The sequence below is a fragment of the Oncorhynchus nerka genome, linkage group LG17 (assembly GCF_034236695.1).
Source record: "Oncorhynchus nerka isolate Pitt River linkage group LG17, Oner_Uvic_2.0, whole genome shotgun sequence".
NCBI lineage: Eukaryota > Metazoa > Chordata > Actinopteri > Salmoniformes > Salmonidae > Oncorhynchus > Oncorhynchus nerka.
The window spans coordinates 22762851-22787194 of record NC_088412.1 but is presented as its reverse complement, the minus strand read 5'-3'; the positions used below and the strand labels follow the sequence as shown (position 1 = coordinate 22787194).

General features: G+C 41.9%; 1 protein-coding gene across 2 annotated transcripts in view; it reads left to right on the top strand.

The window, feature by feature from the left end:
• Window positions 1–3180: 3180 nt before the first annotated feature.
• LOC115144899 (single-stranded DNA-binding protein 3-like) overlaps window positions 3181–24344 on the top strand; it is a 140040-nt gene continuing 118876 nt past the window's right edge. For both annotated transcript variants that reach the window (XM_029686017.2, XM_029686018.2), the window contains exons 1-2: window positions 3181–3361; window positions 20973–21045. In XM_029686017.2, coding sequence (XP_029541877.1) covers window positions 3306–3361; window positions 20973–21045 — 129 coding nt within the window. In that variant the 5' untranslated portion in view covers window positions 3181–3305. The remainder of the gene's footprint in view (window positions 3362–20972; window positions 21046–24344) is intronic.

Here is a 24344-nt window from a genome sequence, read left to right as displayed (position 1 = left end):
GTGCATGCTTCTGGACAAGGGCGTTAGCCACAATAGCCACTCAGTAGCAGCTAGCTAGCTGTGAAGATCCGATGTAATGGTCCAGAGCTTGCGGCAAGAATCTGGTGATGTAGTGGGGGGAAAAGCAGTCTGATATGCTCAGGGCTGATATGTGATATCTGATATATGGGCTGTGCAGACAGGCAAGTATTATCCGGGCTAAAGCGGCTGGTGTCCGAGCTAAAGTTAAAGACCGCTAACAGTGGCTAACAATGACTAAATAGTTCATAGCTAATTAGCTGGCCAGCTTTTGATGGCTAGCTTCTGATGAAGGCTCCAGTTATAAGGTCTAAAAAAATTGCAGATCTGTACCACATTGGGTGAGGCGGGTTGCAGGAAGGTATGTTTAATTCGAAAATGGAAGAAAGAGATTGAAATATAATGAAATGTATACAAAAAAAGGAAAAAACTGAATATTTACATGGGACAAAAACAAACACGTCTTACTGCTGCGCCATCTTGGGATATGGGCTGTGAGCTTGTGTGGCCTACCACTTCGCGTCTGAGCAAAGTTTTCCAACATTTACTGTTTTCCAACATTTAGAAGGATCCCCAGCAGCTAAAGATAGAGCTTAAAAAGTAGCTTGATTTAGCTTCCTTAATCGAGATAGTACATCTGTTTCTCAATTGTCTGAAAGTTGCCAGTCCACTACAGAGCAGTTTTCCTTGCTTTGGTCCAGGCCTGATTTCTTGTCTGAATGAGCTGAGATAGCTCAGAAGAAAACCAAGGGTTAGATCTATCTTTGACTCTGAATTGTTTAAAAGGTGCGTGTTTATCTGCCAGAGGAATAAATATGGAGGAGACATTTTCAAGAGCCAACTCAGGATCAGGAATACAGGAGACAGTGGCAGAGTAGAACATGTCAAATCCCTTGAGGAGAAAACTTTAAAAATGTCTCTTCTTAATAAATTAAACAAGGATTAGTATTTTGCTGTTTCATATCTCTAATATATACTATGGGAAAATGATCACTGAGATCAAATGCAAATGTTCCACTAGACAATATTTATAGGGGTTATTTGTAAGATTTAAATCAATCAATGAGGAGTTAATAGGGCTTTTCAAATTTCGCCGTGTGGGTTTTGAGATCAGTCGAGTCAGATTAAAATCAATGCATATACTCTTATATTGATTTGAGGCCGGGGATAGCCAATCTAGATTCAAATTGTCTAAAATGACAAACTCCAAAGACAGAAAAGGTGGTAAACGCTCAGATATAATACCCACAGCATCCGCAATGGCAGCAGGGGTCGGTAAATCCCAGCAACAATTAATGTGTATTCTGGTTTATGGACACATCTTCAACCACATTTGTGTGTTTGATGACCTTGGGAACAGAAATATTTAAAGATTGGGATGCCAAGAAATTATATTTGACATATATGGCCACTCCTCCCCTTTCTGTAATCTGTCACATCTAAATACATTATAATCATTTACTTCAATGTCTTTATTAGAGACAGAACCATTTAACCATGTTTGAATGTCAGGACACGAGTCCTGTACCCAAATGTCAATTTCATCCATGTTTGAAATCATACTTTGCACATTTAGGTGCATTAGCCCAAGCCCCCTACGAGATGTGCTCTGCGCTCCCCGTCTCTGGACCCAAAAGAGGCCCCAGCACACACACACACACACACACACACACACACACACACACACACACACACACACACACACACACACACACACACACACACACACACACACACACCTGAGAAATGGGCTGGGGAAGGCATCCATTGGCTCTGCATTAAATTATTCAACCTGTGATTAATTATCATTTGGCCCCCCCACAATGGGAGGAGCTGGGGGAATTCCCCTGCTGGACTGCAATTTATAGATTTTTTCTTCCAACTGTAGAATATCTGAAATGGTTGCTACACTACACATATCCATTGTGTTTCTATTGACATTGTATAACAAAGACGTTTGCTACAGAGGAAGGTTGCTCGGTGCAGTGTGGTGGTCTATGAGGGTTATTTTTAACCATATCAAAGCCATAAATAATTGAACCTGAGTAGCTCCACCCCCAGCCACTTAGGATCTTAACGATAGAGGCAGAACGTAGCTATTCAATTCGATCATTAGGTTGACAATGACAGTAAGTTGAGGCAACAACTGACAATAAGAAGGGGGGGGGGGTCAGTTTACTTTTTAGGTCTCTAGGTGGAGGTTACTCGACAGGCAAAGGCTACAACTCTCCAGACTAGCTGCCTGCTTTACATTCACTCCCCTTTAAACCCCTCTCATCATCAACCTCAGCTCTTTGATACAGGTCATGGCACCAATGTAACCGACTGGTTTACACCCTGGCTGTTGATGCTCACCACTCCAACTAGCTTTTGGTCTGGAGACTACAATGTTTTTTATGTCTCAGACAAGGTTCCTCATCATGTGATTCTATGAATCGCTAAAGAATTGCTACAACACTAAGCAAAAGATGACAACAACTGCTACAACACTAAGCACACACTAAATATCTACTTTGGCTCACCAACAGTCAAACTTATGTCCTCATTCAAAAATAATAATACATACTTGACTCAGTTGTGAAGCACAACACTGTAACTGCTACATTTGGGGAGACTGCGACTCATTATTTTGATACGTTTTCACGCAGGCAGTAGTCTTTCACATCATGGTCAGTTTGGCTATTTGTGTAATTCAATTAGCTACCATGAAATGTATTTGTCCAACCCCTCAGCTACCTAGGACTGCTCAGTAAATTAAGTCAATGTTGCTGTGCGGATAAAACGGGCTTGAGCCTTTGGTCAATCCAGTAGTCTTTTTGAATTTATGATTTGAGAAATGTAAACCATCAGTTAGTGATAGGGCAAAAACAAAAACGTGCCCCCCTTGGGATCCCAATGGGCGAGTTTGGGAAATGCTGGCCTAAATGGAAGGCTTCAGTTTTTCCTACCTCAATTCTTACATGTTTCTGAGGTCAGTAAACAAGAAGCGTGTGCGTTCCCCTTTAAGAAGCCCCCACCATCTTTAGCGGAGGGAGTGTGAATGCATTCTCGAACAGCGGTTGAGGGGAAAAAAAATCCACCATCGGTCTGTTTCAAGTTCCCCCAATAGAAACTGTGCCTGATTTGTGGCCAATGTTGGAGATGTGAAAAAAAGGAGGAGGAGGGGGGAGGAGGAGGAGGAGGATAAGGAAAAACACTAAAGGGGTAGCTATGGAGATAGAACGTTTGGCTGGCTGCTTTCTTTGACAGGTGTTGAGTGGGGTAAAAGTCTTAAAACAGAATCCAGCATGTACGCTAAAGGTAAAGGAGCTGTCGTCCCTTCCGATAGCCAAGCGAGAGAAAAGTAAGTGAATTATGGACTATTTAAGAGTTTTACCTGGTTAAAAGGAAGCTCCAACTTTCTAAACTATAGCTACCATAATGTATAGGTCTGTACATTACTCGCTGGCTCTCCTGAGTGTTGTTTGCTCCCGCGATGGTACGTCTCTAACTTTTTTTTGTTTTGTTTTAACTTTCTCGTTATTTTAGAAGATATTTATTAAAACATGATCGCAACATTATCGCAATCAACCGAATAGTTGTTCATTTGGGGTTATAAATGTATCGTTGTCTAGAATTTAAATATCAAATATAGCGCTCATGCAGCGATTGCAATAAATAACATAATTGCTACTTCGAACAACGATTTTGTGCGTGACATTCTATTTGAGAAGATATGGAATCTAAGTATGTTGTTTTTCTGTAAGCAGTTGCATGCAGCATGGACGCTGACTCACATATTGTTTGAATGTGCAAAGTTTTGAGACTCGTTTTTAGTGATTTTTAAAAATGCAATTGACCCATACAGTAGGTTTACTAGATATCTTCTCTACACGTCTTATTATAGATTTCTTCTTACTCTATTCGTGTTAATGAAGAATTTGTGCTGGACATCCCACCTGAGCAAATGAAGGGAAGTTCTGACTTGTCTGTTAAATAAACTTTAGTTACAGCTACGTAAACTTGTAAGCGTGGTATATGTAAGCAATGCAGCCTAACATCAATGTTAAGAGGAGTGTTACTGTAAAATGTGTGTAAATATACAACTGATACATGTTTGAAAAGCCTTGGACTAACACTTACAAACGAAATAACCTCAATCCTTTTGAAATAATTTGTCCAAATATCAAAGTGTCTAATGTATGAGGCTTTGGATATTAATAACGGCTATATCATAGTACAAGCTAAGTCTTTATCCTCTTTGGGGGAAGGCAAAGAAACTGCCATAACTTTTAAAGTGTCAAATGAACGATTTTGATTATAAGTGGAGGCACAGATTTTAACCAGTGCTTTGCATAAAGGCAACATCTCATGTACTTTGTTGCTTTCTTTGCGACACAAGCTATTGTGTTGTGATCCTGATATGATCTTCACTTCGTTACATTTTTAGCCTTCACACACGATGTAACGATGACTGTCACAACTATGAACCGAGTTTCTTGTCCCAAGATCACAAAGATAATGTGGAGACTTCATCAAGGCACCCGGATAGCAGTGCTATCTCATGTTGCTTTTTTTTCTCCTGCATGAATAAATACAGTACGTTTATCATGGAGAAACAGTACCTAATTTCAAACTCTCCTATGTAGGTTTTTGATGCTTATCCAGATGTTTGTATTTTGTTTAAAATACAGTACCAGTCAAGTTTCGACACACCTACTCATTCAAGGGTTTTTCTTTATTTTACTATTTTCTACATTGTAGAATAATAGTAAAAGCATCAACACTATGAAATAGCACATGTGGAATCATGTAGTAACCAAAAAAGTATTAAACAAATAAAAAATATATTTTATATTCTTCAAAGTAGCCACCCTTTGTCTTGACGACAGCTTTGCATGCTCTTGGCATTCTCTCAACCAGCTTAACCTGGAATGCTTTGTCGAAGTTGCCTTCATCCTATGGCTGACTGTGTGGGGATCATGATGATGAGGATTACTTGTAGGCTTTCCTGCGTTAAAATTCACATTAGGAAATCAGTCAATTGAAACCAATTAGAATTAGTTTCCCCCCCACTAAAGGGATTTATTACAGACAGATACTCCTCAGCACCCCCCTTGGGCTGGTGTGGTTACACGTGGTCTGCGGTTTTGAGGCCAGTGGGACATAGTGCAAAATTCTCTAACATGACGTTGGTGGCGGCTTATGGTAGAGAAATTATCATTACATCTCTGGCAACAGCTCTGGTTGACATTCCTGCGGACAGCATGTCAATTGCATGCTCCCTCAACTTGAGACATCTGGCATTGTGTTGTGACAAAACTGCACATTTTAGATACCTTTTATTCTCCCCAGCACAAGGTGCATCTGTGTAATGATTATGCTGTTTTAATTCGTTTCTTGATATGCCACACCTGTTAGGTGGATGGATTATCTTGGCAAAGGAGAAATGCTTACGAACAGGGATGTAAACAAATGTGTGTACAAAGTTTGAGAGAAATTAGCTTTTTGTGTGTATGGAACATTTCTGGGATCTTTTATTTCAGCTCATGGGACATTGGACCAACACTTTAATTTTTGAGTTTATTTTTGTTCAGTGCCTTCGGAAAGTATGCAGAACCCTTGACTTTTTCCACATTTTGTTACTTTACAGCCTTATTCTAAAATTGATTAAATTGTTTTTTTCCCCTCATCAATCTACACACAATACCTCATAATGACGAAGCAAGAACAGGTGTTTAGAATTTTTAATAGATAATGGGTCATAAATAAAAAAAACACTGAAATATTACACAATATTCAGTACTTTGTTGAAGCACCTTTGGCAACGATTACAGCATAAAGTCTTCTTGGGTTTGACGCTACAAGCTTGGCACACCTGTATTTGGGGAGTTTCTCCCATTGTTCTCTGCAGATCCTCTCAAGCTCTGTCAGGTTGGATGGGGAGCGTTGCTGCAGAGCTACTTTCAGGTCTCTCCAGAGATGTTTGATTGGGGTCAAGTTCGGGCTCTGGCTGGGCCACTCAAGGACTTGTCCAGAAGCCACTCCTGCGTTGTCTTGGTTGTCTGATGTCCTAAGAACTTAAGCAGGTTTTCATTGAGGATCACCCTCTGTACTTTGCTCCATTCATTGCCTCGATCCTGACTAGTCTCCCAGTCCCTGCCACTGAAAAACATCTGCACAACATGATGCTTTCACCACCATGCTTCATAGTGCCAGGTTTCTTCCAGACGTGACGACTGGCATTCAGGCCAAAGAGTTCAATTTTGGTTCCATCAGACCAGAGAATGTTGTTTCTCATGGTCTGAGAGTCTTTAGGTGCCTTTTGGCAAACTCCAAGCGGTCTGTCATGTGCCTTTTACTGAGGAGTGGCTTCCATCTGGCCACTCTACCATAAAGGCCTGATTGGTGGAGTGCTGCAGAGATGGTTGTCCTTCTGGAAGGTTCTCATCTCCACAGAGGAGGAACTCTAGAGCTCTGTCAAGAGTGGCCATCAGGTTCTTGGTCACCTCCCTGACCAATAATAATGAAGGCCATTGTGTTCTTGGGGACCTTCAATTCTGCTGAAATGTTTTGGTACACTTCCCCAGATCTGTGCCTGGACACAATCCTGTCTCGGAGCTCTATGGACAATTCCTTCGACCTAATGGCTTGGTTTTTGCTCTGACATGCACTGTCAACTGTGGGACCTTATATAGACAGGTGTGTGCCTTTCCAAATCATATTCAATCGATTGAATTTACCACAGGTGGACTCCAATCATGTTGTAGAAACATCTCAAGGATGATTAATGGAAACAGGATGCACCTTAGCTCGATTTAGAGTCTCATTGCAAAGGGTCCGAATAGGGTGTGTTTATTTTTAATACATTTGCAAATGTTTTTAAAAACCTGGGGGGTATAGTGTGTAGATTGATGAGGAACAAAATGTATTTAATACATTTTAGAATAAGACTGTAACGTAACAAAATGTGGAAAAAGTGCAGGGGTCTGAATACTTTCCGAATGCACTGTACATACTATGAGATTGGAATGATACTGTGAAAATTATGATAACGCTCTTTTAGTATAAGAGCTGTTTGAAAAGACTAAAATTTACATTTACATTTAAGTCATTTAGCAGACGCTCTTATCCAGAGCGACTTACAAAAATGTTTTTGCGTTGGTATTATGGGGTATTGCATGTAGATTGCAGAGTTGATTTATTATTATTATTTTGAATCCATTTCATAATAAGGCTGTAATGTAACAAAATGTTAAGAAGTCTGAATACTTTCCAAAGGCACTGTAGATCCACTTGTCCCGTATGTCCTTTGTCTTGTTGTATATACCACTCCACACATTTTCCCTAACAAGGAAAATTCACTTATTTGATTGATTGTCATCAGTTTAAGCATTGAACCTTCTGACAGACACTGCTTCATGCTTGTTGGGTGTCTGTGTGTGAGTCAGGTAAGTAGCTGATGGCCAGAGTGAGGATTCAATGCCATTATCACCTAACTAATGACTCTGCCATGCACTGTAAGACAAACACTTGTTTCACTCTCTTTACACTATTGTTAGTCATGATGCTGTCCATGTTGTCTGAAGGCTTGTTAGATTAACTCCTACTTCATTTGGAAATTGAAATGAAAAACCCATATGGTCTCTGTTTGTGCAGGTAGTCCAATTTTTGGCAGACCGAAGGGGAGACTGGAGAGTCAAGGTGTCTAGTGTATATAACCAATAGTAGAGAACATTCAAAATGGTATAATGGCTAATAAAAGCATTGGAGGAATCTAGGAATTTGTTGACATAATTACTAACATGTTCAAAAATTAGGGTTGTCAAATGATTAAAATAATTAATCAAGGTGGTGGCATTAGTTAGTTACAAATTCAAATTAGGTCCTGAAGAATGACTTTTCCAGTTAAAAAGTACCTAATTGAGTTACAGGCATACTGTGCTTTGATTGTAAGGGATGGAAACAATTATATTCATCAGTATGGTTTAATATCATTTTCATCATAAACAACACAAAAGTCATTGTAACATGCAGCTAGCTATATAAGTAGGCCTACTTCCTCTTATCAATGTTCTTGAAGTTTAACACTTGCACACATATTCTCTCTCTCACACACACTCACTCACACAGGCCTACACGCTCTCCCTCCCGAAAAAGACTGTTTCAATTACTGCTGCTTCACACACATCCTCTCACACACATGCACACAATCTTACACACCCCATTCTTGCATATGCAGCCTACCTTTTGAAGCATCTCTTTGAGTAGCCTATTCCTTTTCAGTTCTTCCTGTGCCATCTAAATTTGTGCATAGCCTAGTCAGTGGTCAAGTTATCAGGTTGCTAGCTAGGTAACATGACTAGCTAGCTAAACAATGTTTGTTATCAAACCAAAAAATATTGTCTTGAGTAGTTTAAAACATGTCTGTGACATTAGCACGAATACACGGCAGAAAGAAAAAGAATAGTTCTGGTAATATTGGGTGTAACTTTTACATGATTTTGGCTAGAGGCATACCACAGATAAAACAATGAGACTGATATTTCACCACATGTATAGATGTGAATAATCTGCTTTGTGTTTCCACTCACTACCAAATATGATGGTGAGAGGAAGCCCACTGGCCGGCAGTGGGAGAAGATGGAATGAGATTGAATTTTGTCTGACAAATTTTCTCATCGATGAAACATTTGATCTCTATACAGTTTCTATTCCCCAAACTAAAACCTGTTACGAAAAGAGTGGAATAAGTTTTGTAGAATTGACCCTTTGCCAAAGTTTAAAAAATTGCATTGTTTAGGAGTGCAAAGGTGAATTGAGTTGTTGCACACATGCACTTCAGATGTATAACAGAAATATGCATTCTAGAACACGCCAGAAGGATATCACTAGCTTGTGCTTGGCTCTGCCCGCCACCTTGCTTGTTCGGCCCACTATGACACATTTGTTCCCATTGGAAACGACAGACTACAGCCCATCTTGGGTTAGTTCTAAGAATGTTTGGGCACAGTCTTCAGCGATGTAAAGACGCAGCATTGACTATAGCTGTGTTCCGTGTTGTGTTCTGCACTTAAGTGTCTGTGTGGAAATAAATGCACTTAAAATGTTCTGTGCAGTGAAGAAATGGAGACGCCGATAAACATGTAACTTTGAAAGTCCTAGATTGAGGGATGGTGTCATTCAAGAAAGTGCTTGTGTAGGTGAGGAAGCGGCCGATGCCTGTGGAAAAAGGTAGAACAAGAACGCTGTGCCCTTGTGACGAGAGGAATTAATTACACCTCACACTCACTCCTTCTGCATTGATTTAATTTGATTTGAACTGGGGTTGAATTAGAGGCTCCAACATTCATATGACCTGTTTGTTAACTACAACTCTTGAAATGTGCTGAGAAACCGGCCATCGCTGTCACAGGGCCCTTCCATTGGATTAATAAAATATATGTTTTTCATCATGAAAGTTGGTAGTGCTTGACCCTGTCACACATGTTGTAGAAGATGAATCCATTTGATTTGAATTTGTGTCTTTACATCCACACCCTCCCCTCAACGCCCCTATATTTGTATTTAGTTCTTGAGGTCTGAATGCACGGTTTTTGATTTGACACAGATGGTACTGCCGTCTGCGTTTTGGCCTTTTGAGAGACAAAGAACCACATACTCACGTACGCAAAAACACGCCACTATTTTGTAAAGAACCTCTGATTTCCTCTGCTTTGCTTGGAATAATTATGCTCATATTCAGAGGTGTTAGCAGTCAATTAATTTAGCTTTATGTTGGATGCTATTCATGCATCCGCACGCACATATTTGTTTTCTCACTTGAAATAAGTGAGACAGTATAAATATTGAGACTACGTGCATTAAGTCAGTAATGGGGTTGGTCACAGCACAGACAACCTTATGAAGTGCATGTGGGTATGCTGTTTATTACACTGGCCCCCATATTATAGAAATGCTATAGAGACATGATACACTACGTGACATGGACACCTGCTCGTCGAACATCTCATACCAAAATGATGGGCATTAATATGGAGTTTGTCCCCCCCTTTGCTGCTACAACAGCCTCCACTCTTCTGTGAAGGCTTTCCACTAGATGTTGGAACATCGCTGAAGGGACTTGCTTCCATTCAGCCACGAGCATTTATGAGGTCGGCACGGATGTTGGATGATTAGGCCTGGCTCGCAGCCGACCTTCCAATTCATCCCAAAGGTGTTTGATGAGATTGAGGTCAGGGTTCTGTGCAGGCCAGTCAAGTTCTTCCACACTGATCTCAACAAACCAACTCTGTATGGACCTTGCTTTGTGCACGAGGACATTGTCATGCTGAAACAGAAAGGGCCTTCCCCAAACTGTTGCCACAAAGTTGGAAGCACAGAATGGTCTAGAATGTCATTGTATGCTGTAGCGTTAAGATTTCCCTTCACTGGAACTAAGGGGCCTAATCCAAACCATGAAAAAAAACAGCCCCCTCCACCAAACGTTACAGTTGGCACTATACATTAGGGCAGGTAGCGCCCTCCTGGCATCTGCCAAACCCAGATTCGCCCGCCGGATTGCCAGAGGGGGAAGAGTGATTAATCACTCCAGAGAACGCATTTCCACTGCTCCAGAGTCCAATGCTGGTGAGCTTTACACCACTCCAGCCGGCGCTTGGCATTGCGCATGGTGATCTTAGGCTTGTGTGCTGCTGCTCGGCCATGGAAACCCATTTCAAGAAGCTCCCGACGAACAGTTCCTTTGATGTTGCTTCCAGAGTCAGTTTGGAACTCTGTAGTGAGTGTTGTCTGTCCTCGGTTACAATCTTTACACACTACGCTCTTCAGCACTCACAGGTCCGTTCTCTTGTGTGCCCTCCCACTTTGCGGCTGAGCCATTGTTGCTCCTAGACGTTTGTACTTCACAATAACAGCACTTAGAGTTGACCGGGGCAGCTCTAGCAGGACAGAAATTTGACGAAATGTGGCATCCTATGACGGTGCCACGTTGAGTCACCTGAGCTCCTCAGTAAGGCCATTCTACTGCCAATGTTTGTCTATGGTGATTGAATGTCTGTGTGCTCGATTTTATACACCTGTCAGCAGCTGGTGTGGGTGAAATAGCCAAATCCACTAATTTGAAGGGGTGTCCACATACTTTGTGTATAATTAATGTACCTTTTTATTTTTATGTAGCTAATTAATTATTACCTATAGACAGTGTACTGTAGTAGTAACTGTATTATTAACTTAACAAGACCTATTAACTGCTTATTCCATGTATAAACCCTGTATATTTATATTCTGTTGGTATTCTTTCCCACAGAATACATCTATCTTAATGTATCAATTGCCCCAAAATGAAGACTTTCAGGTTAGAATACAATGGCATCCTTTTCAAGCAGAGCATGTCCATAGTTGTAGAGTCAATTTAGCTGCAGGCTAGCTCCTCCTGGTAAAGAAACAGATGACTTTGGCAATGGGAATCCAGCTCATTAAGTGTGTGTGTGTGTGTGTGTGTGTGTGTGTGTGTGTGTGTGTGTGTGTGTGTGTGTGGATTAACCCATGCTGATTTAAGCCATGCAAAAAATGACCGCCAATGTAGGAAATGTTAGTTCTTAGGCTACCTGTTTATGGGATGGAACTCTTAACATATTGGGAATGATGTGCCTCGTCTACGCCTCCTCCTTTGCTTACAAAACTTGTCATTACACATCAATCAAATTGTATTTGTCACATGCGCTGAATACAACAGTGTATTATTTACAAGCCCCTAATAATCAACAATGCAGCATAAGAAATAGTTAAAATATTTACTGAATAAATTTAAGTAAAAAATAAAGTAACACAATAAGATGACATAACAATAATGAGACTATGTACACGGGGTGCCGGTACAGAGTCATTTTGCAGGGGTACAGGTTAGTCAAGGTACTTTGTACATGTAGGTTGGGGTAAGGTGACTTTGCAGAGATAATAAACAGTGAGTAGCAGCAGTGTAAAAACAAAGGGGGGGTTCAATGTAAATAGTCCGGGTGGCCAATTGATTAATTGTTCAGCAGTCTTATAGCTTGGGGGTTGAGCCTTTTGGACTTGCCGTGTGGTAGCAGAGAGAAAAGTCTATGACTTGGATGACCGGAGTCTTTGACAATTTTGTGGGGCCTTCCCCTGACACCGCCTAGTATATAGGTCCTGGATGGCAGGAAGCTTGGCCCCAGTCATGTATTGGTCCGTATGCACTACCTTCTGTAGCGGCTTACGGTCGGATGCCAAGCAGTTGCCATACCAGGCGGTGATGAAACCGGTCAGGATGCTCTTGATGGTGCAGCTGTAGAACATTTTGAGGATCTGGGTACCCATGCCAAATCTTTTCAGTCTCCTGGGGGATGTTTTCGTGCCCTCTTCACACCTTTTTTGGTGTGTTTGGACCATGATAGTTTGTAGGTGATGTCGAGACCAAGGTACTTGAAACTCTCAACCCACTTCACTACAGCCCTGTTGATGTTAATGGAGCCTTCCTTTTCCTGTAGTCCACAATCATTTCCTTTGTCTTGCTCATATTGAGGAAGAGGTTGTTGTCCTGGCCTCTGACCTCTCTATAGGCTGTCTCATCATTGTCGGTGATCAGGCCTACCACTGTTGTGTTGCCAGCAAACTTAATGAACTTAATGGTGTTGGAGTTGTGCTTGGCCACGTAGTTGTGGGTGAACAGGGAGTACAGGAGGGGACAAAGCACGCACCCCTGTGGGGCCTCGGTGTTGAGGATCAGCTTGGCAGATGTGTTGTTGCTTACCACCTGGGGGCGGCCCGTCAGGAAGTCCAAGATCTTGTTGCAGAGGGAGGTGTTTAGTCCCAGGGCCCTTAGCTTAGTGATGAGCTTTGGTGTTGAACACTATGGTGTTGAACGCTGAGCTGTAGTCAATGAACAGCTTTCTCACATAGGTGTTCCTTTTGTCCAGGTGGGAAAGGGCAGTGTGGAGTGCGATTGAGATTGCGTCATCTCTGGATCTGTTGGGGCGGTATGAAAATTGGAGTGGGTTTCGGGTTTTCGGGATGATGGTGTTGTGAGCCATGACCAGCCTTTCAAAGCACTTGATTGCCGACGTGAGTGCTATGGGGCGGTAGTCATTTAGGCAGGTTATCTTCGCTTTGTTGGGCACAGGGACTATGGTGGTCTGCTTGAAATGTGGGTATTACAGAGTCAGGGAGAGGTTGAAAATGTCAGTGAAGAAACTTGCCAGTTGATCCACGCATGTGCTGAGTACACGCCCTGGTAATCTGTCTGTCTGGCCCAGCAGCCTTGTGAATGTTGACCTGTTTTTAAGGTCCTGCTGTCATCGGCTACGGAGAGTGTGATCACACAGTTGTCCGGAACAGCTGTTGCTGTCATGCATGCTTTAGTGTTGCTTGCCTCGAAGCAAGCATAAAAGGCATTTAGCTCATCTGGTAGGCTTGCGTCAGTGGGCAGCTGGCGGCTGGGTTTCCCTTTGTCCATAATAGTTTGCAAGCCCTGCCACATCCGACGAGCATCCGAGCCGGTGTAGTAGGATTCAATCTTAGTCCTGTATTGGCGCTTTGCCTGTTTGATGGTTCGTCTAAAGGGGCATAGCGGGATTTCTTACAAGCGTCTGGATTATTGTCCCGCTCCTTGAAAGCGGCAACTCTAGCCTTTAGCTCGACGCAGTTGTTGCCGGTAATACAAGGCTTCTGGTTGGGATGTTTACGTACTGTCACTGTGGGGACGATGTCGCCAATGTACTTATTGATGAAGCCGTTGACTGAGATGGTATACTCCTCAATGCCATTGGATGAATCATTGAACATATTCCAGTCTGTGCTAGCAAAACAGTCCTATAGCATCCGCGTCATCTGACCACTTCCGTATTGAGCGAGTCACTGGTACTTCCTGCTTTAGTTTTTGCTTGTAAGCAAGAATCAAGAGGATAGAATTATGGTCAGATTTTCCAAATGGAGGGTGTGGGAGAGCTTTGTATGCGTCTCTGTGTGTGGAGTTGTTTTTATTTTTTTCTTCCTCTGGTTGTACATGTGACATGCTGGTAGAACGGATTTAAGTTTGCCTGTATTAAAGTCCCTGGCCACTTGGAGCACCGCTTCTGAATTAACATTTTCTTGTTTGCTTATGGCCATATACAGCTCGTTGAGTGCAGTCTTAGTGCCAGCATCAGTTTGTGGTGGTAAATAGACGACTACGAATAATATAGATGACAACTCTCTTGGTAGATAGTGTGGTCTACAACTTATCATGAGGTACTCTACCTCAAGACAGCAATTCCTAGAGACTTCTTTAATATTAGACATCGCACACCAGCTGTGATTCAACGTTGGCCAGTAGAACCAATGGTAATTGTGATTTATTCACTTGCATATGAATCTTAGCAAGGCACCCCGATCTTCTCCCTCTGTATTTCCGCCTTTTTGTCATGCAAATTACTTGGATTTGGGCCTGGTCTCCGGAGAGCATATACTTTGTGTCGGACTCATTAAAGAAAAAATCTTCACGTTTTTTATTTGATTTATTTTACCTTTATTTAACCAGGCAAGCTAGTTAATTAAGAACAAATTCTTGCAATGGCGGCCTACCAAAAGGCATCCTGTGGGGACGGGGGCTGGGATAAAAAAATATATAAATATAGGACAAAACACACATCACGACAAGAGAGACAACACTACATAAAGAGAGACCTAAAGACAACAACATAGCAAACCAGCAGCACATGACAACACAGCATGGTAGCAGCACAAAACATGGTACAAACATTATTGGGCTCAGACAACAGCACAAAGGGCAAGAAGGTATAGACAACAAAACATCACACAAAGCAGCCACAGCTGTCAGAGTGTCCATGATTGAGTCTTTGAATGAAGAGATTTAGATAAAACTGTCCAGTTTGAGTGTTTGTTGCAGCTCGTTCCAGTCGCTGTCTGCAGCGAACTGAAAAGACGAGCGACCCAGGAATGTGTGTGCTTTGGGGACCTTTAACAGAATTTGACTTGTAGACCGGGTGTGGTATGTGGAGGATGAGGGCTGCAGTAGATATCTCAGATAGGGGTTCGTTTTGTTAGCCGAGTAATCGCTTAAGATACGATAGCGTCAACTTTATGTGCAAAATAAGTTACAAACGATGCGAAAAAATTAACAAAATAGCACAGTTGGTTTGGAGCCCGTAAAATGGCAGGCATCCCCTCTGGCGCCATTCCTGTCAACTGTGTCCACATTTTCCAATACACTCTTAACCTGTTGCTTCTACTCGGGACGCTTGCGTCCCAACTAGAGCTCTGGAAATGCAAATGCGCTACGCTAAATGCTAATAGTATTAGTTAAAACTCAAAAGTTCATTAAAATACACATGCAGGGTATCGAATTAAAGCTACACTCGTTGTGAATCCAGGCAACAAGTCAGATTTTTAAAATGCTTTTCGGCGAAAGCATGAGAAGCTATTATCTGATAGCATGCAACACCCCAAAAGACCCACAGGGGACGTAAACAAAATAATTAGCATTTCGGCGTTACACAAACCGCACAATAAAATAGAAAACATTCATTACCTTTCACCATCTTCTTTGTTGGCACTCCTAGATGTCCCATAAACACTATTTGGGTCTTTATTTCGATTAAATCGGTCCATATAAAGCCTAGATATCGTTATATGTAGACTGTGTGATAAACGAAAAAAACATCGTTTCAAAACGTAACTTCATTTTTTAAAATTCAAAAAGTCGACGATAAACTTTCACAAAACACTTCGAAATACGTTTGTAATGCAACTTTAGGTATTAGTAAACGTTAATAAGCGATAAAATTCATCAGGAGGCGATGTAAAGATCATTAGCTGTCCGTCTGGAAAAATGTCCGGCTAGAAACTCAACGAAAATATCCGGTCCTAGACCGGATTAGATACGGTGTCCTGTATGTGTTTGACCAAGAAAAAACTCGAAGGGAAATGACAAGACTCTAGACACCCTGTGGAAGCTTTAGGTACTGCAACCTCAGTCAATTAATTGTGGTTCACGTTTATCAATGGGTTCAAGTAGCGCATGGATATATTTTCCCCATTTTCAGTGATCAGTTTTTCCTGTGCTTTTCGATGTAAATGCCGTTCTGGTAAAGCCACAGCAGTGATTTAACCAGTTTTTTAAACGTCTGAGTGTTTTCTATCCACACAGACTAAGCAAATGCATATACTATATTCCTGGCATGAGTAGCAGGGCGCTGAAATGTTGCGCGATTTTTAACAGAATGTTCAAAAAGTAGAGGGTCGACTGAAGAGGTTAATTACTGTAGGCTTTTGTGAAATGACTATCTTGCATTTACTTCGACTCCCATCTCCATCACTTCTCCTGCGTACCTTATCTAATCAAGGCCATGCTTTCACTGCTGAATTATTGAAATCAAGACCGGAAAGTTAATTTGCTAACAGACTGTGCTTTAGCTGGCTAAACTTGGCGGAGGTGCTTTCATGTCTAGTGGGAGCGTAGTCTGGGAGCCTGGGGCGAGATGTCAGGACAGGTGTGTTCCTAGGTTGAGGTGGGAGATCTCCCCTTGAAGTGTGGACATAGTGCAAAGCTCCGAGCTTGCTGGAGGCTGCTGTCTCCCTCCCTGGCCCTGCCTCTAATGTTAAGGCTAGCACATATCGCACCATATTTGGATCTCTTGTTCGTCTGCCGATCGTTCACCACGCTGTGTTTTTAGGGACCACCCACTTTTCTAAATGTAAAATCGTTTCACATTGCAAATTGCGTTCAGAGGTGCTAAGTACTCTCGTCCAGCGAACGCTATTGGTGTGTCTGAGCCCTTAGTCACTACAGAGGGGACCAAACTCAACCACCTACTCAATAGTCATTCTCTGACTGAGAGAAGTCAGCTGGCCTCTGATTTCCTCATCTTTCCGCAGCATGTCATTTGTATGAACATTATCCATGATGATGGTTTCAGTGGCCTCTGACCTCTTTACCTGGAGTGTCACAGCAGGGCAGAGAGAATTAGGTGAGAGGGGTAGAGGGGTGGATAAGACCAGCTGATCAATCAACTAGGATCTTGAGATTCTTTTCTAGGCACCTGAGACAACACTATGACAGACAGGAGAAGAATGAGCAACACGCTTGTTACTCAGGGGTTGTAAATATATTATTATGGAGATGTTCCCATTGGGAGGTCAGAGGACATGGTGTGTGCGCTAGCTGTTTCTAGTTTCAGAGAAGGCTTTTGTATGAACATATGCCTTGTGTTTGGTGTCGTGTCTCTGTCTCCTGTCATGTCTGGCCCTGTGGTTTCCACTACGGTCGTTAGCCCTTTTGTCATCACACAGTAGTCTTAACGCCTAGAGTTTCTCGCTCTCTCTTTCCCTCTCCACTGATTAATCTACCTGCACAGGAAGAGTCTCCACAACCCTCTTCCCTTGGCGGAGTTACACTCAGTGCTTCTGACAGTGCAACAAAAGGTGTCCCCCGAAGCCAGGATTGAATGAGTGTTTTTAAATAATGCATTAGAGAAGGGGCAGGTGCCCATCACCAGGGCATAGAACCCTAGATCACACCAGTCTAGCCATGAAAATTTTATATTATTTATTAATTTTATTTCTCTGTTCGATCCTGTTCAGCGTGGACCAGCTTATATAAGCCGACGCATGCCGCTGGGTATTACACACAGCCAAGAGGTAGTCTTCTTACATTTTACACCAACTGCCTCCAGTCTTTACCAGAAAACAGAAGAGTTTAAACAGCCGCACTATCACTCTGAGAGGGAGAGCACAGGTACTTCCTGGTTAACCTCTCCGGGATATGTGGGACGCTAGCGTACCACCTGCCCAAAAGCCAGTGAAAATGCAGAGCGCCAAATTCAAATAAATTACTATAAAAATCAAACTTTCATGTAATCACACATGTAAGATACCAAATTAAAGCTACAGTTGTTGTGAATCCAGCCAACATGTCAGATTTCAAAAAGGTTTTTCAGCGAAAGCAAACAATGCTATTATCTGAGGATAGCACCTCTGTAAACAAAGAGAGAAAACATATTTCAACCCTGCAGGCGCGACACAAAACGCAGAAATAAAATATAAATCATGCCTTACCTTTGACGAGCTTCTGTTGTTGGCACTCCAATATGTCCCATAAACATCACAAATGTTCGATTAATTCCGTCGATATATATCCAAAATGTCAATTTATTTGGCACGTTTGATCCAGAAAAACACCGGTTCCAACTTGCGCAACGTGACTACAAAATATCTCAAAGGTTACCTGTAAACTGTGCCAAAACTTTTCAAACTACTTTTGTAATACAACTTTAGGTATTTTTTTACATAAATAATCAATAAAATTGAAGACTGGATGATCTGTGTTCAATACAGGAGGAAAACAAACTGTAGCTAGCTTTCTGGTCACGCGCCTCTATATAACAGTACACTTGAAGTGACCCTCGTTTTGAACAGGGCTACTTCTTCATTACACAAAGGAAAAACCTCAACCAATTTCTACTGACTGGTGAGTGCCTAATTTTTGACTGGTTGCATTAAGCTATTTCAGAGCACACTCCCGGCGCTCAGTTCTCACTGGCTGGTTTGAATTGAAGGTGAGACCTGATTACTAAACAGCACCAAACATGACAACCAGCAATTTGCTCCATCGCGTCATTCATTTGTATATCATGCCATTACCTATAATCCATTGTTCGGCGACCATCACCTTTGACCTACCCTCTAAGAAGTCGCTCCTTTAAGCAGTCACTCCACCGTAAAGAATACACAACCATAAAACAGAGACCGAGCAGATAAAACACTAAAGACATAATTGCGTTCATTGCTTCCAGAACCTTTTGTTTAAAATTGATTACTGAATTTAAAGGTGTAATTAATGTCTGATGTAACAATGAGAAATTAAGGTGCAGTATGCTGAAATCGCCCCGCCATTTCATTTAGTTCACCTAATTTCAGTTTGTGACAAAACAAGCAATGAAGAGAATCATTGTACCATCTAAACCGCTGTGAAATATCTTTTCAATAACAACAAATATTGTATTTTCAGCTGTTTGAAGCTGGTGTACAAAACTGACACAAAAACAAAACTTAACAATGGGAAGCATAGAAATAGCGCACATAGAATATATCTACCTCTTCTTACACTTGCTTTCAGAATGAGAATGACAGAAGAATTTGGTCAGGTACCCCAAAAGGTGACATTTTGCAGCTTTAAGAAGATAGGTCCCCCTTTAACTAATGTCTAACGTTAGTCAGAACTGGTTTTTGGCAGACGGTGGAAGAGAAGTCTCCCACATGAAAAACAGGCATATCGAAGGAATGATTACTTCGAGACAATTATGTCCCTGGTGCTTGGTTCAACACAATTCATTATCATAGGCCCAAGTGTTTCTGAGCCTCTGCTGCTACAGTGGACGTAATCTGATGTGACCAGACTGACAGGGGTCCCTGTCCTCTCTAAAACCACACTGTTACTGAGCTGCCTTGTTGTCCACTCTGTTCAGTCTAGCTGGGGAGAACAGGGGATGTCCCCCCCCCCCCCCCTAGCAGTGTGGTTTCAGCATTAGTCCAGGAGCATTGGGAGCACAGTAATTGCCAGCACAGGCGGCAAAATGACAGTCGTAATGGATACCAAAAATGACAAAAATGCATGCGGCAGTGCACAGATAGTGTGGCTCCGAGCCTTACTTGGCTGTCTCTACTTGCCTCTTGTTTTCATCAGCCTTCATGTTAAAGGAGGAGCTCCTTAAACCACAGAGTTGTGGCATCATGCCACAAAGTTTAAAACATGTTTTTTTCTAGAGCGTCCCAATGGCTGTTCCTTAGAGTCAGCAATGTTTTTCTGCCTATCCTCATAGTGAAACAGTCTCTGGTTCTTAATGTACATGTCAATACTGTGTGCATCAGGGTTCCCTAACTGGCGGCACGTGGGTTTTCTGAGCAAAATATTTTTATTTTTTGTTGAATTTTCATTTTTGGACATAAACTGTAAAAACACCAAGAAATCTGCTCTAATGGATTTTAATTTGGGAAATCTGTTCCCCAAGTATTTCCACACATAATAGAGAGACACGTGATCATATACAAATGTAAGTAAGGTTTGAAATGTTTCAGTCAAATATTATACAGTATCATGGCCTCCCGAGTGGCACAGCGGTCTAAGGCACTGCATCGCAGTGCTTAAGGCATCATTACAGACCCGGGTTTGATCATACGCTTTCACAGCCGGTCCTGACCGGGAGACCCATGAGGTGGCGCACAGTTGGCCCAGCCTTGTCCAGTTTAGGGGAGGGTTTGGACCGATCAGGATTTCTTTCTTCCATCATGCTCTAGCGGCTCCTTGTGGTGGGCCCGGGGCGCCTGCAAGCTGACTTCGGGTGCCAGCTGGATGGTGTTCCCTCCAACACATTGGTGCGGCTGGCTTCCGGGTTAAGCGAACAGTGTGTCAAGAAGCAGTGCGGCTTGGCAGGGTTGTGTTTCGGAGGACGCATGGTTCTTGACCTTCGCCTCTCCCTAGTCCGTCCGGGAGTTGCAGCGATGGGACAAGACTATAACTACCAATTGGATATCACGAAAAAGGGGTAAAAGTACAAGAAAAAGAAACGTATACAGTATCTGTGTGGGCTTCTTGTGGTCAATTTGCAGTCTATAAATGATTTGTAATTATGTTCCGGCCCCCCGACCATCCGCTCAAGAAAAAAATTGGCTGTGACTGAATCTAGTTGATGATCCCTGGTGTACATACTACAGGTCTGAACTCAAATACGATTGTGTTTGTGATTGTGACAAAGCCTTCCTTCTCCTGCTTAATTCCACTGGCCTATAAGGAGAGATCCAGTAAAGCCACATTTTCCACCTGAGTACCAGTGGGTTAGGCTGCCTGCTACCCCAGGAGGGAGGGTGAGAGATTCTCCAGAGTGAGGAGGAGGGGAAGGAGGAATGGAGGAGGTGTGAGATGGAGCCTCAATGCTGACCCTTTTCTCTTTGTTTTACAGGTTAGCTTTATATGTGTATGAGTATTTGCTGCACGTCGGTGCACAGAAATCAGCACAGACCTTCCTGTCAGAGGTAAGAAACAGCTTTAGAATAACTTTGAGGTGAATGGATGAATGGGATTTTTCTCCGTTGTATAGCGAGGGATGGAATTTACATTTAGCAGTAGCCCTGGGGTCAAGGAACAGTTTGGTAATCTCTGCTTTGTAACACCAAGTAATCGGATCCCAAAATGTTGTATACAATGATTTAAATGTAATGGGCCAAGACTAAGCTGATGAATAACAGCAGTATTAGTCTTAAGATTTCTATAAGGACAATACAATAGATATTCTATTTGCTTTCCATAACAACACCTAGGCCACACACTTCCCCTATTAGTCTGATAGCCCCTTCAACTGTCAGTGAGGTAAAGCCCTTCTAATGTGTTGCATCATCTTCCTTAATGGACATCCTTCCTCATAATGGCCTAGTATTCAGGCCTTCCCCTCTATAACACCTCCACGTCTTAAGCAGCTTACTTAATATCGTACCGTTATAGCTGTGGATACACAAATCACTGTGGACTATATTATTCATGTTAAAGACAAATATTTCTATTATGTGGCCGCTGTTCCCTTTCCCTATGGCCAGGAGAATTCCTGACCACTTATCTTGTGCAGGAAGCCATAAGTAGGGCCAAGAGTTTTTCCTTCCCAGGTTACTTGGTCAGGACAAATTCATATCCCTGCTTATACCTCTCTATGTGCCTCTGAAACGTTTAGCAGTTAGGTTAAAACCTCTTAAGGATCCACCCCTTTTTAAAATTTTCACCTAAAATGACATACCCAAATCTAACTGCCTGTAGCTCAGGACCGGAAGCACGGATATGCATATTCTTCATACCATTTGAAAGGAAATGTGAAATTAATGTAGGAAAATATAACACATTAGATCTGGTAAAAGATAATACAAAGAAAAAAACAACATTTTTTTTTTGTACCATCATATTTGAAATGCAAGAGAAAGGCCATAATGTATTATTCCAGCCCAGGTGCAATTTAGATTTTGGCCAATAGATGGCAGCAGTGTATGTGCAACAATTTAGACTGATCCCATGAACGTCCCATTTTCTGTTGAATTGTTTGTATCATGATTGCCCAAATGTGCCTAATTGGTTTATTAATAACTTTTTAAGTTCATAACTGTGCACTCTCCTCAAACAATAGCATGGTATTCTTTCACTGTAATAGCTACTGTAAATTGGACAGTGCAGTTAAATTAACAAGAATGTAAGCTTTCTGACAATATCAGAAATGTCTATGTCCTGGGAAATGTTCTTGTTACTTACAACCTCATGCTAATCACATTAGCCTACGTTAGCTCAACTGTCCCGTGGTCGGGACACCGATCTGTTGAGATCCTTAAGAGGTTTAATTAAACTCCAGTATCCTTGATCAGTGATACCCTGAATGCTCATACTAGTCTATTTAGCTCCTATATTCTTTACCATTCATTTAGCCAGCAGTGAGAGATTGACACCTCTAGAGTGGTGTTGATGCCTCTGCTCATTTGTTTCATAACTCTTCTTAAACACTTGCCTGGCTACCCAAACTACTTGTTCCTGCGAAACGCCAAGACCACAGACATTAGTTTTACTCTGCAACGAGTCTGGATCGGAGTACCTCTTGACGATTTCTAGAACGCAAACATGTTCTAACTGTTCTGATTGGTCCCAGAAACCGATGGTTTGAGCCAGAACACACGTAGGTAAAGCAGCCTTTTAGAAAATGTGTCATTGGCTTTGATACTCTGATTGGTTAGAAATGATCCAATTGCTGATGACTTTGTTTTGTACAACACCCCTAATTTTGTGATCACCACAAACAACTTCAATGATGGCAGTCTTCGACAGAAGTATGTAGCGATCATAGAGCAGCTGAATAATTCAGTTTGAGTCGTCAGGCAATTTAAACACTCCCATGTGTTAGTCAGATTTAAATAAGTGTAGTTTGATGGGTGAATGGGTACACTTAATAATAGTTAATAATAGTGTTCTTAACCCTCGGACCTGCTAAGGTGATCCCTTTCATGTGCAATGAAAGGTTGTGAGGTTTCTAATTTATTTAATATAAAACACTCTCTGGCCTGTGTTCAAGCACAGAACTATGCCAGTGGTGTGATTCACCCAGCTCACATTTCTCCTCACTGTATTATAATCTGTTCAGCTGTTATCATGTATTACAGCATTGATGTTCCACTACTGTTCATGACTGTACCTGTGTGTCATTGTGTTCAAACAGGCTTTGAGGTACATGTATGGAGCATGGCCCAGGCTTACATTAAATATTTGGAAGATACAGACACAACATTGTTTGCCTCAGTTGGGTTTTCCTTTGTCAACCACACAGGAGGAGGAACATTAGACGACGGTTTTCTAAAACGGCCTCATTTTCTTTGAGATACTCTCAAGACGCACAACGTTATACACAGTATGCTATATTAATTTATTTCCCCTCGAGCCTTACAGTGTAGGTAATATAAACATCACAACATGTAACATATGGATTTACATTAGTATACACATCAAAAGTCCCAATGCAAAGTTACACCCCAATTTTTCTATTTTTCGAGTTATAACATAAAACCAATCTAAAAGTCTTGTCGGAAAAGGGGTTTTCTGGGGTGTGGTGTAATATGTAGGACCCGGCAAGCCAGGCTATACCCTATAATGTAAACTCCAACAGAAATAACTTTTAAATGTATAACTTCAAATTGTTTGCGCTGATGACAACTAGTTTCAATTACATTTTCAACCAACTTACAAGCAAATACGTAATAAATGTATTTTTACAAATCAACCTGCAAGGTTTCTAGCCAACTAGCCTGCTAACATTAGGCTTACCAGCCTGCCAACCTTACATTAGCAGTGCATGAGGTAGCCAGTTGCTATCAACCCCTAGCTTACAGCTACATTAAAGTAAACCAACGTTTTGGAACTACATAATGCCATCTAACCAGTTATGAAAGAATATTAACTGCATATAGCCATCTTAGCCAGCAGCCAGCCAACATTAACTATTTAGTCAACTAGCTAGTAGCCTAGCCAACTACCACAGTCATGGTCGGCAAGCTAGAGCCCAACTACTGGAGATGAGCTAGAACACAACTAACACAACACAACCAAAACATAACCTCAGATTGAAAGAGTTAGAGATATTGATCGCTGGGGCCCATCCGATTGTAAAACCTTTAAAAGCGTGCATGCTGAGTTGGCTACCAATGCAAGGGGGAGGCGGGCACTTCGCCGGGCAGAGGGAGAGTCAGGGAAATATGAAATGGATAGATTCCAGATGTCCGTCAGGTAGTGCGCTAGAACTAAGCCAAGGTGGAAA